The following is a 20,865-nucleotide window of genomic DNA, read 5'->3' on the forward strand; positions in this document are numbered from 1 at the left end:
CCTAGATGGGCAGTATTGAACCATGGATATGTGTACTGTGTGACTCATTTACTACAGTACTGCATTAATCTGCTCAAGTATAATCAAAGTTACATGCGAACACCAGAAAATAAAAAATATGATATCCCATTGCATTTGCAAACACTACAAAAGCAACTGGGTGAATTGTTTAGGAAATACTCTGTGATCCAGAGTTGCTTAAAAACAAGCAGACATGAATACTTATGTGCATCCCAAGATTTAGTAATGGTGATATTGTAATACCCCCATCCACAAAGTATTTTTTAATATTTTATGGCAAGGTCTGGGAATATAAGCTGCATTACATAGACTAGCATGCAGTGTCTTGTAGTATTGAAAGGTTTTGTACATTTGTACATATGTACTTTTGTAAGCTGTCAAAGAGCATGTAAGAAGGGCAGTAACCCCTAGCCAGAGCATTATGCTATTTAGTAATAATAAACTTCCTCATAGCACACTTAGCAAAACTGCTTGCAATAAGGGTGAGAATATGCTATTTCTGATTACTCCTCTGTGTTTCCTCTATGTTTTTATTAAATAATTAACTAGTAATTATAATATGTAAGATGGGTTCTCCCTTTTAACTCCCCTCTACTCCATGCCATGGAATACTTTTTTCTACTAATGTTATAAGACAATTATTTATTATTACTAAATAGCATAATGCTCCAGCTAGGGATTACTGCAGCAACTACCACAGGAAAGTGCCGATTTTCAATAGTTAAGGGCAATTCAGAGACATGTAAATTAGCTGATAATGAGGTCTGCACTGCAATACATAGATATCCAACAAAAATATTTTATCTACAAGTGGTTAAGGTGAAATTCCTTGTGAATCAATTTGCTGAAGCACAAGATGTATATGAACAGAACATTGGTCACTGTTTTCCAATGGAAATCATTGCCAGTATGATTTCTAGGCATGCACTGGCAATATTTGCCTTCCTTCAGGAGATTTTGCCCTTCATTAAGTTGGCAAAATTGTGATATTGGTATACACAAGTTTGGTGGGGGGGGGGGCCTGCCCCCATAAGGGGTGGGAGGGAGTCCTCATCAGAAAAAAACTTACACTATACTTTTTCACCCTTTTATGTTTCAGGCATTAGTTTTCAGTGTTTCTGATTCTTTAGGTTTTGCCAGTCAGTGTTCCATAACAGAACCCAAAAACATATGCCATATGTGAATTGGCAATACTTCCATGTGCATGCCATGTTCAAATGACTGCGCATGCATCCTTGGTTAGTTTGATGCCCCTTTCAGTATTAGTTCCTTTGCCTCGGGCTACCCCATAACCCTAAATTAGAAGGCATTTGCTAATCATTTAGTAAAATCCTTATGCTTCTTAAAGTTTTTCAAGCCTGTCACTTGAAGTATCCAGCATATCATTTTTATAAATATTTCAATGGCAACCATTTTAGCAGAAATTAAGAAAATTTTGAACAGAACATAAGATCATGAATGAACATTTGCTAAAATTAGTGTTTTATGCAGATTTGACAAACATTTTAGCAGAAATGAACGATACTGGAATCAGAACATAAGATCTTAAATGGACCTTTGCTAGAATAAGTGTTTTATGCAAATGCTACACACACACACACACACACACACACACACACACACACACACACACACACACACACACACACTCCACAACAACTGTGTTCCTCTACCATATCCCTGTTAGTTATTACAGTCACCTCACAGGTTGCTATTACTCACAGAAAATATGAGTAGTTGGTCTTTTCATGAATGGTAATCATTTCTCATTCCTTCTTCAGTGACTAAAGAATAGAAAAACTATAGAAACAATGTGCACAAATAAAGATACAGTACATAACTATACTATAGTTAAATCATACTAAACTACTTGGAGTTATCATTGACGATGAATTAAAATTTGATAGTCATATTTAACAAAGTATAAAAACGACCCACCAGAAACTTGGACTTCTTTTTTGTAATCAAAATTTCTGTCACCCACCTCCAAACCCTCCCTCGCTCAGGCCCTACTCCTACCCTGCCTTCTTTACGCTGCCCCTATCTGTATTCATGTTCAAACATCTCTTATCACTAAACTAGAACAAACTTATATCAAAATTGCCATATTTGCCGCCAACCTTCCTTACAAATCTCACCACTATCTTGCCCTTAAGTTACTCCAATAGCCATAATTCTCCAAACAGCTACTTATAACCCAGCTACATATTGCACACTATATCCTATGTGAACCCTCATCCTGTCCCTCCATCTTTAATTTAGTCTCCCTCTATAACCCCCTCTTACAAATACTCTGTAGCCCATGTTTGGAACTCACTGCCTCTCTACATAAGAAGCATTCAGCATAAATACCTGTTTAAGAAAGAACTTAAACTTTTTCTCCTGAAGACTTGGTCGTGCCCTTGTCAGACCCCCACTTGAGCCAGTCTCCTCCCTTCTCATCTGTCTGCTTTTCCCTATCGACTCTTTGTCCTTCTTGTACTTGGTCCAGCAAACGGTATTTATACTGTACTCCTTAGTGTAATATTCTCTAAACCTTTTAATTGTTAAACTCTGTTCATACTGTACTACTTCGTACAATATTCTCTAAACCTTTTAATTGTTAAACTGTATTCATACTGTACTCCTTAGTGTAATATTCTCTAAACCTTTTAATTGTTAAACTGTATTCATACTGTACTCCTTTGTGTAATATTCTCTAAACCTTTTAATTGTTATTTGGCCTATGCTATATACTGTTGTTCACAAATTTTGGAAATTGTACTTGTTAACTATTATTTTACCTATGCATTGTACTGCTGTATACAAATTTTTGACTTGTACTATATTTCTGTGACCCTTCTTTAATATTTTGTAAATATCATAATTGTATTATTTCTGGAGCTTTTTACCGGGTCTCCACTGAAAATGGGGTCCTGGCTTAGCTGGACTAACCCAGTTAGCAAATATCAATAAATAAATAAATCAAAGTCAGATTTATGCCTGATTTCATTCTATAGTCATCACAAGCTATATTTTATATTCCTTATGAAAAAAAAGTTCTCATCTTTTTTTTTATTTGATTATTGAAGCATCTGATTTTAGGCAAGCTATTAATGCAAATGATATGCAAAATTCAAAACTATTTTATTTATTAGGTTGCCTATGAATTTAAACCTTTCTGAGTGGACTGGAAGTACATTAAAAGGTTATGAGTAGTTTACATGTAGAATTTTAACCTTGCTGACTAATATCTTTAACACATGGTTAAATGAACTTTGCTCACAACCTCATGAAAAATCAATAGTATGAATACTTCTAACAAATAGTTTCAAAACTCTTCTTTGATATTTAGTGTGGAAATTTCCTGGCCAGAGTATATAAATGCTTGCGCAGTCCAGTTGTTCTACTATATCAGATTGTTTTCTACTTAGGATTTGCAAGTGCAGAGAAAAAATATTTCTGATCCGCCATGAGGCCAGTTCTGGAAGCCTTGTTTCTGTGTTGCATCCTCACATTTGGAATCAGCTATCCCATGTAAGGTTTAATTTTGTTATCCAGTAAGTTTATGCAAAATTTAGATAATGCATTATTTACAAAGTTGAAGGGTGAATTCCAAATCTGTATAGTTTATGGAATGTCTGGTGCAAATATTTTGTTTACAGGTTGCAGTATGAGTAGCATAACCTTACCATCTACCTTCTTGGCACCCCAGATATAGTCATGGTGTCCTTGAGTATGACACCAGACTGTAGCATCCTATGACTATCGGTACAAAATTAAGGAAAGCACACTAAAATAGTACAAAACACATCCTTCATCCACATTTCCAGGTTGTCTGTAAAATGTATTTGTTTATTTATTTGACATTTGTTTACCGGGAAAGTCCGACTGGGCATGTGCCCATTTTCAGCAGAGGCCCTGGGAGAAAAGCTCCAGAAACACATTAGCATAGTTAAATGTTTACATTTTTACATAGAAGTTCAGGTAAAATACAATATAGATACAATCATCACTGTCAACAAACAAAAATAGTTGTGTAAATAACAAATTCATCAAAAAAATATCTAGTACAAGGTATATTCAATATAATACAGGTTATTATAATAGGATGGGGAAACGGTAGAGTGAAGAGAGAAAAATAAATTTCGGGTAGAATATGGATTACAGGTGGAAAAGATAGAAAAAAGGATAAGTGTAATAGCTCATATGGTAGGACATGAGAAAATAGTACTGCACTCCAGCTATGAGAGTTGAGACAGAGAACTAAGTTGGCATAGGGCATTGGCAGAGCCAGTTGTTGGATAGATGTTCATTCGGTTGAGATTTTAAGGAAGAGTGATGGGGTATACATCTAATAGATTTAGGAACTGTGTTCCAGGTTTTAGCAACACATTGTGAGTGCAGACTAACTCCAGATGATCTGTGAGGTTTACATATAGATAGTAGATATTTATGAGATGAAAGTAAGTCATGGGATAGGGTGTAATATTGAAGTAAAGTTGAGGTTGATTGCGAAAAAGAAGTGTTATACATTATTTTTTGTGTTAACATGAGGTGATGCAGAGTTAGCAGGTTGGGGAATTCAAGCCAATGTAAGGCTTTGAGTGAGGAGCAGTGGTGAGTGCTGGAGGGCTGTCCTGTGGCAAACCTAGCTATTTTGTTGTAGCATTGACTGAGTTTTGCTTTTAGGGAATAGTGAAGATTAGTTAAGACTGGGCAAGCATATAGAACTGTTGGTACAAGATCGAAGGTGGCGAGAGTTTCTCTTGTGGAGTTATTGAGGAATTTTTTTACCCTATACAACATGCCTAGTTTTTGATAGGTGTTTCTATAATGCTATTGATATGCAGATCAAACTTGAGATTATGGTCAATTATAGCACCTAGCAGTTTGGTGTGAGTAACAACATCTATTCTGGTGCTGTTCAAGGAAGTAATTATGAAGGTATTATTATTAAGGAGGGATTGCTTTTGTAAGAATAACAGGAGTTGCGTTTTTTGGGAAATTCTGAGCAAGTACATCAGTTTCTCACTGCCATGCTATAAAACAAGTTTTATCTAGTCAAAACTCAGACTTTGCACACTGTACTGTTATGAAGTGCACTGCACAGAACTCAAAATTAAATAGTGAGCATTTATGTGCTTCAGTTCAGTCAAAAGTCCCGTTAACTGCATTTGTGGTGATTTGCTTAAGATACTCCTTTTGATCATATGGTGTGAGATAGTGTTTAGACTACTTTCAGCTTATTGAATGAAATTGATTGTTTACAGCAATTATTTTCCTGCATACAGTAGCTATTTGCTCAGTTAGTTTTTTGTAATCTTTATATCTTTACCATCTCAAAAGTGCTTACTCCTCTCTGTACTCTTCTTTTCTAGACCTGACACCACTCAAGTATTCAACTGCAGTACCACCTTTATCATTCTTATAAGAAAAGTGCAGTCCGGGTCTGAACTGTCTGCAAACAGCTAAAGTTAACTTTGAGTATGTGTCTACCTGTTTGAGCCAATATACATTTTCCCCTAGAGAGCAGTCTGCTTTGGCTTGTAAGCAACCCCCCCCACCCCCCCACCCCACACACACACACACACACACACACACTCGTCTTCCACTTTCTCTCTTATTCCCTTCTGTTAGCAAATAGTATCCATAACTGATCAATACTGTGTGTTTGTTAATTTAAACTGAGACCACAGTAGCCTACTGATACAAGGTTATCCTGTTTTTCCTCCTGAGAAATGGTTAAGAAATGACTTACAGTTCCAGAGCAGTCCTTGGTCAATTGTGATTGTTTCTTAAACACAAACTTGTCTTTGCTTTGGCTCATTAGCAGCAGTACAAAGAACTGCCTGCTCACACCCTTGTTCTCCCCTCCCCCTTCCCTGTTTATTACCTTAAGACAATCCCACAGTTAATAAATATTACCTGTGGCAGGCACCATTTTTAAAACTACAACCACCCTTGTCACTATCATATGTTCATTTATCAGTTAACTCTGTTACCTGATTGTTTCCAGCCCCCTTATAACAGCAACTAACAGGGTTTCTACCCACTTCACTCCCCACCCTGCCCCCTATTACCTCCCGCCCCCAGTGGTCCCACCTTTATTACACTCACAATCCCCACCCATCTTTCCAATAGCCAACCACAGTGCTAACCCAACACTACCTCCTCCGTCTTCCCACTACTATCACACCTCCTCAACTAACATGTAAAATCATACCTTATCTATGCTCATGGCATGCACTCTCCTTGCATATCTTACATCCTACCAAAGCTCCATCATTCCCCCCACTCAATCACTACCACTGTACTACTACTCACACCACCACTCGTGTCTCACCCTCACTCAGCTCCCCTCCCACCAACTCAAGAACCATCCCTATGTACCCCCCACATATTCTACCAACTATATTACTCAAGCATAAAGCATCCCTACAACTTAACACAGTAACCCTCCCAACATACCTATTACCCACAGAGCACAATCATAAAGTTTCCCTTATAAACAAACACATTCAAAAACTGAGAAAACTAATAACCTCATGCATATCAAAACTAGCCCTAAGTGGAGACATCCACCCCAACCCTGGCCCTACCATCTCCAACCCCAATCCTCATAATCAGACTAGAACCCACAACTTCTCCCATATTACAGCCAATAGAAAGCCAAGTGACTTCCTTCTACTAAGCCTAAATATTAGAAGTATATCCAACAAAGTCCATGAACTCCATGCCACCATAGACTTGTACTCCCCAGATATAGTCATCCTGACAGAAACCTGGCTAAAACCTCACATTACCAGTGAGCAAATACTCCCTACAGGTTATGGCATACTAAGATTAGACTGGCTAAACAAGAAAGGAGGCGGTGTAGCTATAATATTTAAACAGCATCTAAACATCCAGATCTTAAAATCATCAGCTACAAAAATAGGCAATGAAGAAATAATATATACCAACTTCAAAATAAGCCAAAACAAAACCATCAACATAATTGGATGCTACTTCCCACCTAGTCAAAACATCCCTCCACTAGAAAACCTCCTCAGCTGGTCTACCCACCTTCTCCCCCAAGAAACTATCATTTTAGGTGATTTCAATATTGACTGGCAATCCTGTTCTGGCAACCATCCAACCCATCATGTAAACCTTCGTGGCGTCACCCAACTAGTCCAGTCGCCAACCAGGATAAATAAAAACTCCAGCAAGCACACTACCCTGGATTGGATACTAGTCAGTAAGAGCCCCCAGTCATATATAACAGGCTGCTTATCAGTTAGCCTCAGTGATCACTCCCCAACATTCCTACTCAAAAAATACCTATACCAAGCTAAACCTGTCATCTACCGTCAAATACATAAACAACTAAACTTTAACCCACTCACATTCAACTCATCTCTCAAAGAATGTAACTGGCATCCTCTAAAGTACCTCAGTCTTGACGACGCAGTTGAATTTTTTAATACTACCTTCCTGAGCATCCTTAATTACCATGCCCCCATAAGACTTTCCAGAACCAAAGCACAACCCTCCCCATGGCTACAGAAAACCACTAAGTCAGAAATGAAAAACAGGGATAAAGCCTGGGAGCACTGGCGCAAAACCAAAACCCCTCAACTAGACAGAAATTCCTAGAACTATGCAATAGAGTCAAAAAGCTAATAAAACAGGACAAATTCCAATACTACCAGTCTGCCCTAGACTCCTCCCAACACAGCCCCAAACAATTCTGGTCCTCCATAAACTCCATCCTCCACCCAGGTAAAGTCAGTACCCTCCTCCTAACATCCCTCACTCCTCAGAAAATATTGCTACCTCATTCAACACACACTTCACACAAACCATACTATCACTAGCTAAACAACACAACCCCCCCTCCCCTCCAACCCACACTTTCAACTAGTAATCTCCCCACTGCCTTCTCTTTTTCTCCTGTACCTACCTCCATCATAAAAAAACTCTTAACTAAACTTAAGCCCACCAAATTAGCAGCAGACAACCTCCCAAGTGAATACCTACAAATCGCAGCTGATGCTCTGGCCTACCCAGTATCCATCTTGATTAACCGATCTCTGTCAGAAAGTTATGTTCCCACACTGTGGAAAGTATCACATATAATTCCCCCCCACAAAGGCGGACCCTCCACAGAACTAACCAATTACTGCCCCATAGCTATTCTCTCTCCACTCTCCAAAATACTAGAGAGATGCATACACTCTCAGGTTTCAGACTACCTCCTTACTAACAACCTCCTTTCCAATACTCAGCATGGTTTCCGACCAAACCATAGCACCACCACTGCCTTACTCTCCTTTACTAACACTATCCTTCAGCATAAAAACAATGGCTATCTCTCCTCTACTACTTTCCTAGACCTATCTAAAGCATTTGACATGGTCCTACATAAACAACTTATCTCTGTCCTCAATAACCTATCCTTCTCTCAATCAGTCACCAACTGGTTTCAGAGTTACCTGTCTGACTGCCAACAATCCATTGTATGGCAGAATGACATATCTCCCCAACTACCTGTCTCCATAGGGGTTCCCCAAGGATCCATCCCTGGACCCCTAGTCTTCTCTGTTTTCACCAATAATCTAGCCTCTGCCACCAAACATGGCACACTCATACAATACGCAGATGACTCAACCATCATCTGCTCAGCCCAGTCCCTACCCAAACTGCAAAAAGTCACACAGGAAGCCTTTTCCTCTGTTGAAACTTGGTTATCCAATGCCCAATTAATACTCAACCCAAACAAAACCAAACTACTCATCTTCCAACCCATAAAACATACTCAAAACAACTCTCACTTTAACATCACAGCAAAAGATAACACCACTATATACCCAGCTGAACACACCAAACTGCTAGGAGTGGAAATAAACAATAAACTAAAATTTGACATTCACATATCCATGACCATAAAAAAAGTCCACAAAAAACTAGGAGCATTATACAGAAATAAGCAACTTCTCACCAAAGCAGCAAAGATTTCAATAGCAAATTCCCACCTTATCTCCACCCTACTTTATGCCTCTCCAATATATATCAACCTAAGGCAATGTGATCTAAACAAGCTAGAGACCTGCTACAACAAAATCGACACATTCGCCACAGGGCCATCCTTCCGTAGTCACTACTGTTTCTCACTTGCTGAACTGGGATGGCTTGAACTCCCTCACCTCCTTCAATGGTATCAACTCTCACTCACCCACAAACTAGTAAACCATCCACTAAATCTCCCATCCCTCCAGAATCTACTCTAACCCTATTGCACCACCAGGCCACTAAGATCCAGCAACAAAAAACATTTGCAGACCACTAAAGCCAATAACTCTGCTGGTGAAGCACTATTCTCTTGCACCATAGCCAAACTATGGAACTCCCTCCCACCCACAATTACCTCCATACCATAATGCACCCACTTCAAAACTTTACTAAAAGCACTCCTAAAAACATGCTGGCTATGCCCTTGCAACTCCCACTCTAAAATCACCCACCCCATCCAACCACTACCTTTCTTTCCACTTCACTAACTACCTTGATTATAGCAAGCTCAGATGCTCATAAGTCTAGTACTTATTATACAGCAGGAACTTCTTATTGTAACATTTGTTAATGTCTGTTATGTACTTCACAGATAAAGATTCTAGTTGTCTACTGATGTACTATGTTCTTCATTTGTAAATATGTTGTACATAATTGCTATGTTATATTGTTAATCGCTATGTAATCCAATGTAACTACTGTCTATTTTAACTGTAGAGCTTTTCTCCCCGGGCCTCTGCTGAAAATGAACCTACATCCAGTCGGACACTCCCGGTCAACAAATGTAAATAAACAAATGTAAATAAATAAATAAATACAGCAGCTATATGACTCAGATCATAATGAAATCACAATGTATAGTAGTTCCCACTTCTAGCAATGGTGTTTTAAAGTTAAATTGTGGATATTTGGAGGTATGTCATATATGAAGTAATTCACTTATTACATTTGTAGAACTATACACTGAATGGTCACATTATACACATTAGCCATTAACTTCATTTAGAATTGTATTGTGCATACCTTGTAGAAGAGTGATTCAAATAACTGAAAGTCTCCAAAACATTAATTTCCCAAAATCTAACTGCCCTTTTACAGTTGTCTGTATAATTAACTGTAAGAATTGTAAGTAACCATCTATAGTTTCAAAGACAGGTAGAATGGTGACCATGCTTTGTCTTTGACTTTACTCGGAGATGAAGTCAGATCAAGTCATTTTAAAATAAGTAGAATCAGGTCTAAAAATATCTAACATCTAAATGTTTTTTTCTCTGAGATAAAGCAATCTTAAATGAGAAAACTGTTCTACCTGTGTCCATGATTAAAAGTAAGTATTTAACTGGTCACGTTTTAGTCATCATGCTAAAATGCAATCATGAAACTAAACAAAAACTGTGTGAAAGTAATGAGTAAATAAATATTATTGCAAATATATATGCCAGAAATGAAATACATCAATATTAAATGATATTTTGTAGGAAGGGGGAGACATACATTCCTGGTAAGAATGCTAATTAACTTTGAGGTTGCAGTATCTTAGAGATAATGCTTAGCTTTCCTGTAAAACCAATTATTCACTTAACTTTGAGGTTCTGCACCCTCAGCATTAGTATTTTTGCTAAGTAGAGATATGAGAGTGTAGCTTCTACCTCAGGGGTGCAGCACCACTGGAAAAAATCTCATTGCAATATTATTTTTCTCAAGATCTAATTTCATTACTCTATATTGCCATAGTAACCATGAACATATTTTCTATGTCTTGCAAGTTACTCTTACATGAGGAAACTGCTGTAACGTGGTACATATGTTTTTTTTATTGCATGTATGGGTACACATGCATGTGTGCAATGTATACCTACACATTTAATTTAAAATATTTAAAGAAAATCAAAGTACAAAACCAGCATGGTTTTAAAAATGCAGCAATAGAAAACCACATACAATTAACATTCAGCACCTTCAACCCTTGTTACTGACAAAATGGCCAGTTGAGAGAATTGGAGAGTTCAATTAGCAAAGGTTAACCAACCAACCAATGAGTTAAAAATTGAGAGCATTAGGATGATGAAGTTTCAGCCTAATGCAGACTGCAGACTGCTGCCATAAAAACCCAGACAGTTTTGTTCCAGGTCGTTAAAAATGAGTCTGCCTTAGAGACCTGTGTTAAGCAAAATAATAATTGTTGCTTTTCAGGATTCATTACCCCAGCATCTACATGTAGCTAATAGGCTTGCATACTGTGAGATACAAAGTAGCAACAGTATCAAAAATAAAACTATTAGTGCTATTTGCAGTGTGTTTCACCCTTTAACTCTAATGCATCAGCAGGATACTGCCCACTTGTAGCATGGGTCTGCACTGGTTTATCTATGTTTTAATGTCGTCAGTACAGTGCAGTTCTAGCATAATGTTTATCAATGGGTAAAAGTTATGTAACTATATTCTGTCTGCCTCATTACTTGATTGTACTGTGTTTTAAAATCCAGTAAATTAAAAGCAATGAAACAAACTAACACCCTGCCTCACATGGGCATAGAAACAACCCCCCACACACACACACACACACACAAAATCCATGTCCTGGCTCTAGAGTGACAGGACTGAATTATATTCTACTGTTGAGTGGAGTTCATACCTCTCAACCATCCCAGATTTTGCAGAATTTTTAATTGATTGTTTTTGGTCTGTTCCTAAAAAATATTGATTGAAGTTAATAAATAATGACACACATTTGAGTTCCAGACTTCTTATTGTTTGGAAAATTAATGTTTATGCAAAATATGTTATTCTAGCAAGTCTCTGAGTTTTTAAAAGCAATATTTAACATCTGTCCCTGATTTTGGACCTTTGTCTCTCCGCTATTTTTTACTTTGTCCAAAATTCGTTTGGGTGCTGTATCTAAAATATTTTACTGTAAAACTATTTCCTTTCCACTTGCTAACCATGGCTGCTAAAAAACGGTTAGTCATCATAATCATCACCATCATTAACCTCCTTTTTTCCCATTTTTTCTGCAGGAGACCAAGGTATTGCATCAACTATTGCCACATCTCTCAATTCTGTACCACTCCACTACCTTTTTTCAGTGGTCATGTGTGACTATCATACACTCCACCCTTCTTCTGGCTGGGCAGACTCATTTTTTCTTGTATTTGCCCTGTTTCTCCCAACTCTTCTTTACCTAATCATCTGCTTTCCTGCACACTTGTCTAAACCACCATGATCTGTTCTCTTTGACCTTCTCTGCAAATGGAGCTACTTTGGCTTCTGCTCTGATAACATACTTTATTTATCTAACAGTGTGCATCCTACCACCCGTCATGGACACTTCATCGCCATCATCTCTAGCTTCCTGCACACTTACACAGATATTTCTGTCTGTCTGTCTATATATCTATGTAACTCACTATCTATTTACAATTCACTAAGCTGTCTGCATCACTGTACTACAAAATAGTAGCATCTGAGTAGCTAATAGAAACAACAGAGATGGACAGAATATGTGTCTCAGAACTTTGTTACTGCGTTTATAATGCTTATATGCAGTTGGAATACAGATTCCAGATTAATGAATTAATGAATCTGCTACATGATATTAAACATTTGGCATCTCTGTTTTAATGGGTTCCTCTCTTTCTTTTCTAAACAGGAGAAATGGACATGGCAGAGACACTGGACATCTTGCACACTTTGAGTTCTACAATGGTTCTGAACCAACAGGTACATAGAATACTCGCAGAATGTATGCCCCCATTTTAGGACTGCTGTAGTGCTGTAGGATAAAACCCAGCATGCAAGGTCTGAAAAATATTTCTTACAATGTAATGCTGAAGATTTTGCTAGATTTTAAGACAGACTAAAATAAGTATTGTTACATATTGAATCAGCTTTGCCTGTCTATAAACATTATGAACTGTTTGGTAAATTAGTTAAACGTTGAATTATATTGCTGAAGATCTTCCTGTGGATTTTTTCTTTTATTTTCATAATTTTTGTATAAAAAATAGGGTCTATATTATGTTGTTGAACATTTACATGTTCGAACATCATATGGTCAATACCTTATGATCGAACATGTAAATGTTTGAACGTTTCAACAGAGATCTCCGTACATTGCAGAAATGGAAGTTTTCCATTGTCTGCACTGTAGTGCAATCTCTGAGTTGATATATTTAAAGAGCAGAGGGTGTGGTGGGTGCAGGGGGGTTCCCCTCCTGCTTAACCTTTCAGGTAGGTTTTTTCCTGTTTTTGTTTTTTTTTTTTTTTTTTTGATTTTTGAACTTTTAAGAGTTCTAACATATGGTGTTGACCATATGGTGTTCGAACTTTTAAAAGTTCAATAATCTAATATAGACCCTAGAAAATATACAGTGTTGTGAGAAATTTATCAAATATATGGCTGACAGTTGAAAATGCTTTTGGTGACTCCCACAGGATCAGTAATCCGGTATTGGCAAACGGCAAAAAACACAATAAAGGCTTTTTGGGAAACAGAGCCCCTACATCTATGGACTTAATGTAAATAACTTTGAGATTGCCACACATATGGGAAAAGTAAATCCCAATGCTCGTAACCTTAATTAAAACCACTATTCCAAACATGCAAGACCTTTTTAAAACCTTTTGCTTGACTAAATTATGCATCAGCAAATTAGGAGTCAGGAGATCATTGTATTATAGTGTATATATTTAAAGCTGTGCACTGTATAAATTCTGCAACTCAAATCCTGATGCTGTTCTTGTTTTGACCTGAAGCTTATTATGTTACCAAGATGTGTATACTATTTTATATCACTTAAGTACAGTACTAGAAGAAGAAGGCAGTATGTAATATCAAAATATTATCTCCTGAGGAAAAAATTGGGTAGGGGTAAAATGATTTTAACCAAGAAGTTACTAACTTACTTTACCTACAACTTACCTGTAATTATGGGAAACAAAGGCCCTGAGTAGTTCCTGAAAGTAGTTCAAGGGTAATGTCCAAGCGAGACGCCGTTACTCTAGTAATGTGATATTTGAAATAGCTAGTTCCAGCAATGAGCACATATGACTCACTGCTTAACTAAAACTTACCTCTACCACTTAATTTGCCCCAACAAGAGAGTCAGACCTCCCCAACTTAGTGGCTCACTGGACTTTTTGAAAACTGTTAAGAAAAGCAAAATCTGTCAAAGTCCAGTTATTTTCTTCAAGTGTATCCCCACCAGTCACCTGCATAAAGTATATTATAAAATGATAAGATCACTCAGGATAGTTATGTATCACAAAGAATTTCTGCTGACCTCTCCAAGGAATGTAGACTATAACAATTAAACAAATATATATGCCTGTCACTGATGAGGCCATACGCTGTATTGTTGTACTTGAACTGATGTTCAGGACAGCTCCTGACCTTTAGGCATGCTTAAGGATAGAGTGTTCAACAGTAAATAATTCATGCTCACACTCAGAAAATTCATAACAAAGGTAACCTGAGTCACAGAAAAAGCTGAGCCAGCAAGGGAAAGCAGGTCTAGCTACACTATCCAAAGAAACCTCACTAAAAGCTCATACAAGGCTGGTCAAAGATATTTATTTATAAAAGTACTAAAGAAGATTCATAGTTAAGTCCTGACATCTAGAAATGGATAAGTTAGTTCAGGGTGGCATATGAGATAAGAAAAGCCCTCTGGAACCTTAAAATGTGCAGGTTCAGTTGTTTTCTGCCATACAATTTGCTGAAATTATTAGTCAAGAATTTGGATTTTTTTTTTCTAAAGATTCCTGAACATGGTACATTGCAAGTAGCAGTACTGACCATTCAGAGCTGAAGCTGACTTGTCCCTGTCCTCTGTTTAGAAAACATAACTAATTTGCTATCATTTGCCTGCTCTCTCTCTCTCTCTCTCTCTTCCTTCATAAGGTAACATGACAAGTAATTGATAGTGTTCTCCCTGGATGTTTTCACTTAGTAAAGTAAACCTTTGCCAGGTACATTAGTATTTGTAATGAATGCTTTACTTAACACTATCACTATGCCATACCTCAAGAAAACAAATTGTGATTACATATTCCAAGACTGAATGCACCCTTAATATGAAAAACTATAGGCTAGTGTTTATGCTGCTCATCATATTCAACATTTTGGAAAGTGTGGCATATGCTCATTTTCTGGAGAATGTAACCAGAGTGGCCTCATCACAATGTGAAAAAAATGAATAATAGTACCCTTTAGAAAAACAACTACCCCTGGAAATAACCACATTGATAATACACCCCAAAAAGTGGATGTGATCAGGGATCTGAGAACACATGTTGACATTAACCTGGCCTTTGACCACCACTTGTTGGTAAGAACATCATTCTGTGTTGCAGAACTTATAAGGACATGGCATCCAGGTCCAAGGAGGTCATTATTCCACTGTACTTAACTATCATCAGACCAGTCATTGAGTATAATGCACTCTTCAGCATGTACCTAACCAGGAACTTGAAATAGCTTGAGAGACCACAGAGGTTCCTCACAAAAAGAATGCAGGGAGTAAACAACAAGTCCTCTGTGGACTGTCTCAAAGTCCTATTCCTGTATTCAGTGCCTTACACACTGCTGTATGGTGATGTATGTTTAGCCCACTAGGCATTCTCTGATCTGACATTGATGGATTTACTGCACATTCACAAAACAAAATTCATCAGATGCACCCATTCTAAAGACCTAAACCTTGTTTGCAACATAATCAGGGCATGTTGTAGGGACAGGTATGTGTCTGAACAACTATCCCTTTGCTTGAACAGGCTTCCCATCCATGTGATGTGAAGCTCATTACTACCCATATTCAAACATAATTTGCACCAATGTATGGGAAATCACAAAGGTACCCCTGGTTTTGAACCTATGTCCCTAAGGGACAGAGGCACACTGTGAACTCTTGATGAGTACAAGCCTATATCATAATCGTAAAATTCCTTGGGGGTGCTGACATATCCCAGCAATATTTTGGTAAAGTTGGGGTAAGCCTGGCTAGGACTAAAATGTCTCTTAGGCTGATAGCCTAATAACTATATATGAACCTCTCAACCTCTAAGATCAAGAAATCTGGACAAAGCCACAAATAGTGGGGGGGGGGGGGACACAAAGTTCCAAAAAAGGGACACTTTTTAAATATTGTTTACAAACTTAGAAATTTTCTGTTGATAGAATAACAGGTTTTGCATTAGCATGACTTTTCTGAAGGATGTGAAGTCTGAAACTCAAATGTCTGCCATTATTTTCTGATTTTAGTCCTCAATGATTTGCCAGTGATTTGCCAGAAAAATACAATTTTATAAAAAACGGACCAAAAATATGAGTAAAAAATGTGGAGATTCTGCAAAAATCTGGACAGTTAAGAGCTATGAACCTATGAACAATGAACAATTGTTTATCTAAGAAATGCTATAGCATGTGCAGTGCTACTGCTTGTCTTAGAAATAATATGTTCTGAGGAATACTCTCTGTGTATCTTGCTAGAGTGATCTTAATATTTCAAAAGCTTCTGAAAGTGAACTGTGACCTACTAAAAACAAAAGCAACATAGTGTTTTCAGGCATAGAACTTTCTAAGAGAAATTTCCAAGTATTTCTTGTTGGTGATGTTTCTCATCTGATGCAATCAACCATGTACTTCTAATGGACCTTTCTAGATCATCATCTGTTTTCAGGTTTTCTTAATGTACTAATATTGATAAATGGACAGTCAGAAGAGATACTCAGATCTGAACACATAATGGCAACAAAACTTTCAGTTGAAATCATATGTCTGTTCCATTAATTTTTAGCATTAATGTCATTAAATTCAGGATGCCAAAGATGAAATCTATGCTACTTAGAAAAGTGAAAACGATGGAGAAAATTATCTGGTTGCGGACAGCATGCTGTCCATATAATGACAAAAAATTAAGAATCTGGTGGTTTGATTAGACTTTATTCTGTATGTAATGTTCAGTACAAAGTTCAGAAAGCATAGATAGAGGTAACAGAAAAGACCTGAAGGCAGCTTAAAACATGTTTGTATGTCTGTGATTGTCTCATCTTGTAAATAAGGCTACATGTTTGTGGGAAAGAGTAGCTTCTACTACTAGAATTACTGTTCTTCTGGTTCACAAAAGACTTTAACCTTACCCACCTTACAGCTACCTACAAAATGTCTGCCATTTTATACTAGTGCTACTTTTTGAGAAAAAAGATTGTCTCTGTATTCAACTCAAATGGTTCCATCTGTTAGAAGAGCAGGGAGGACAGTCCTCACACACAAGTTTAACAAGAATCCCACTTACCATTTTGAATGAAAATTGTCCAAATGCAATGAACAATGTGGTTTAGCTCTGGAGATTGTTCCCTTCCGTTGGTTATTCATGCTGTGCTGGTATAATGTTCAGACTGCTCGACACTCATCTGTACAGCATCAAATCATAACTCATTGCAAAGAAAAGCTCAAGAATTATTTACCTCCACTAGTCCTTGCTTAATAACTCCCAACTCCCTGTTAAATCCCTAAAAAAACAAACTGTTCCTCCTTATTTCCAAATCACAGAATGATACTAAGTCAGACCTAACCACTATTTCCCTAAACAAACACTCATTTTCAACAAGTTACCCATACCAAACTATTCAGGGTCACTATTGGTGATAACCTAAAATTCAGTTTGACTTACAAATACAGAAAGTAGTGAAAAAAGACATATTAGGAACATTTCTTGTTATGTCAGTTTTGCATGCAAGCCTCTGCTTGTACCCTGGGAAGCAGTCACTGGACCACCAGGCCCTCCCACAAAAGTAGGTGAGCTGGCATTTACTCTTCACTCCCTTCCTCTCTTGCCAGGCTTTCCAGTGCCCAAGCTACTAATCAAAGTTGGTTTGTATAGGTCCTAGTCATGGCTTCATCCCTAGGTGCCCCAGAGCCATGACACCAGTATTTATCTGAACATGAACAGCTGTATGATGAGTAGTAAGCTAAGAACTGCAAAATCTTATTATAACCAATGCTGTCATAGTCATGGTTGTATTCCTGCAAATTAACAAATTACAGAGCAAATGATTTACAATAGGTTCGTAAGTAATTACTAGACATGCAGTCCAGGAGACTACTGAGGAGACTAGCACAGATTCGCAATAGGCCCAAAGCACTGTCTGGTTAAGTGACTTGCTCAAGATCACACAGTAGGCAAATGAAGACTAAGTTAATCAAACCCTGTGCCACAGGAAGTAGCTCATTAACAGCTCACAGCCTTGGTCCTCCGTGCTAACTGTATTATGAAACTGAGTATAAAGTGTAGTCTTCAGTATGGTAACTATAGCAATTGTGCTGGATGTTACTCACTAATAGAGTATTTCTGGTGTAAGGCTGACATGCACTGAAAGTCTCTTACAATGGCATAGACAATGCAGACAAGACAGAAGGTCAGCTATGAAAGGGATATAACGCACTTGGCAAGAAGTTTTGGCAATAATCCTTCAGTATGTTGCACTTATACTGCTATCTTACACAACATTTTAGGCTTGTGGACAATAATTTCCACTATCTTTATCAAACTTTGCACATTGTTGTAGATGTTTGTGCACTGACGGAAACCTGGTTCAAGGCTCAAGAGAGCACCCCAGCACTGCCAGGTTACACAGTTACCGGATCGCAGTACAAAGGGGGAAAGGTCCTACCCAACACCATAATCTTGGTGATTTTCAACTACCCTGGTATAGACTGGGGAAATACCAATGTTCCAACTGATCAACTAGTATGTTCCCCACTAGAGGGGGACAACATATTGGATTTAATCACACAAATATGGGCCACACTGTACCACACACCCATTACCCTGACATCCTCACCCCTCCACCTCCCCCAGTCAAAAAAAATAGTCAAAAACTTTTCCAAAAAAAATTTCAAACTACTGCATCCGAAAAGAAAGCTTCACTATTCCTTGCAGAAGGGTAATGATATCCAGGATGTATATGCATCTTCAGGATTGCATGGACCGTGCTATCCCAAATGAGACTTATACAAAAAAGGCCAATCTCAAGTAGAAAAAGCATCCTGATCCAGCATTAGTAAATTGAGGCTCTCATCATCTCAAGTACTACTAATTTTAAAAAAAAAAAGCTGCCATAATAATAAATAAGGCCTGGCTACATCACATCAAGACATTTACCATTCCAGGGGATTGTGTAGTCCAAATATTACTGATACATTGGTTAACAAGGCTCTATCTAAAGCTGTCCCAGGCTGTGTCATACGCAAGCTCCAAAAGGAATTAACAGGATATGTGCCCAGAGAATGGCGCATGGCAATGGTGACCAGTCTGATTTGTAAGGCTATGGAGCCAATCATTATGGAACTCATAAATGGTCAGGCTATAGATAAGGGAAAGGAGGTACACACAGCAGCTTACCTTTTTGCTAAAGCATTTGACACATTTCCCCATTCGGCATTATTGCAGACCAGTAATGAGTGGTGTGCCTCAGGGCTCTGTCCTGGGCCCCCTCTTTGTGGTATATATACTTCTCAGAAGTACAGGCAAAGGGAAGGGGCTGTGGCGACTAGTGTTATAATAGAGTCTCCGGCGACATGGAGATCCTTCTCAAGCTAAATTCAAAAATGCGCGTAAAATCCCTTTGAAAAAAACAGTACCTCAGAAACTACAACATAAGGGTTCGCATCAAGATCTAAGGATGTAATGGTGCCCTTCTACTCTTCCCCATCAAAACCATTATTGAGTACAATGCACCAATTGGAATGTACCTACATAGACATCTCCAGCAGCTGGCAGAGAGGGTACAGACCCCAGAAGAAGAGAACTGGCAAAACAAACAGTTGCTGCAGCACGCACAGAAAAAGCTTTCTCAGAGGCGCATCTCTCTCTAACGTACAGAGCCATGTCCAACCAACCCAGAATTGTTGAATCTTTCCATCTTAAGCAAGCTAAATCTACTGAAGCTACACGGATATATAAATAAATACACATCAATGAATAGAACATGCTGGAGGGATAGATTCCCTCAGCATAGACTTCCCTTTACTATGGAACAAGGTCCCACATATATAAGACAGAGCTCACTATCACTCTTCAAGAGGAACCTTGATGAGTGGATGGGTAACAGAAAGTTCACACCGGGATCACCACAACAGCACTACTAGATAGGCCAAGGGTAAGCTGCTAGTACAAGGGTCTAGGAACTACTAAAAGGGCGTGTGAATACAATGTGTGTGGGGGCTATACATGCTTCTTCGCAGAGATAGCTCAGTACCAACCAATGAACCTATGTTTGATTTTATTTGTGTTGCTTCATATAACTAGGCACAGAATAATGCATCATTATGTTGACTACATGTCTTTAATCACTACTGCTGTACTGCTGCAGTTCAACTGCTTTGCAACCCAACATTCAAAACTGACAACTGATTATTTAAAAGTATTATGCACTTGGATGCTGTAGATTCTCCTGCTAGGTAGAATTTATGAAGGAATATAAAGGGAAACAGCTTTGCTGAAGTTATGTCCACACCTTGGCTTTTTATGAGGTCTTGGAATGTACAATGGTGCACAGAGATTTGAATGAACTGGTATTAAGTCCCTGTCAAAAGTTTAGTCTTTACCTATATTCTGTGCTAATTTAAATTGTACTTGTTAGTTGTATCAGTGTGTGTGTGCTTATGTGTGTGTGTGAGTGACCTAGAATTCCTGAGAGAAGGAAATGCTAAGGATTTAGAGCTTTACTGAAAACAGTTTTGTTTGGCATTATACACTGATGATTCTTATCACATTGTGATATGTGGATATATTAACTTTTTGCCCT

General features: G+C 38.0%; 1 protein-coding gene across 1 annotated transcript in view; it reads left to right on the forward strand.

Annotated features, from left to right (window-relative positions):
- The first annotated feature begins 3,369 nt into the window (after window positions 1–3,369).
- Window positions 3,370–20,865, forward strand: part of LOC122803162 (hemopexin-like) — a 226,259-nt gene continuing 208,763 nt past the window's right edge. The window contains exons 1-2 of the mRNA XM_044072779.1: window positions 3,370–3,560; window positions 12,707–12,777. Coding sequence (XP_043928714.1) covers window positions 3,385–3,560; window positions 12,707–12,777 — 247 coding nt within the window. The 5' untranslated portion in view covers window positions 3,370–3,384. The remainder of the gene's footprint in view (window positions 3,561–12,706; window positions 12,778–20,865) is intronic.

The sequence above is a fragment of the Protopterus annectens genome, chromosome 5.part1 (genome assembly GCF_019279795.1).
Source record: "Protopterus annectens isolate FY-2018-M chromosome 5.part1, PAN1.0, whole genome shotgun sequence".
Taxonomy (NCBI): Eukaryota; Metazoa; Chordata; order Ceratodontiformes; family Protopteridae; genus Protopterus; species Protopterus annectens.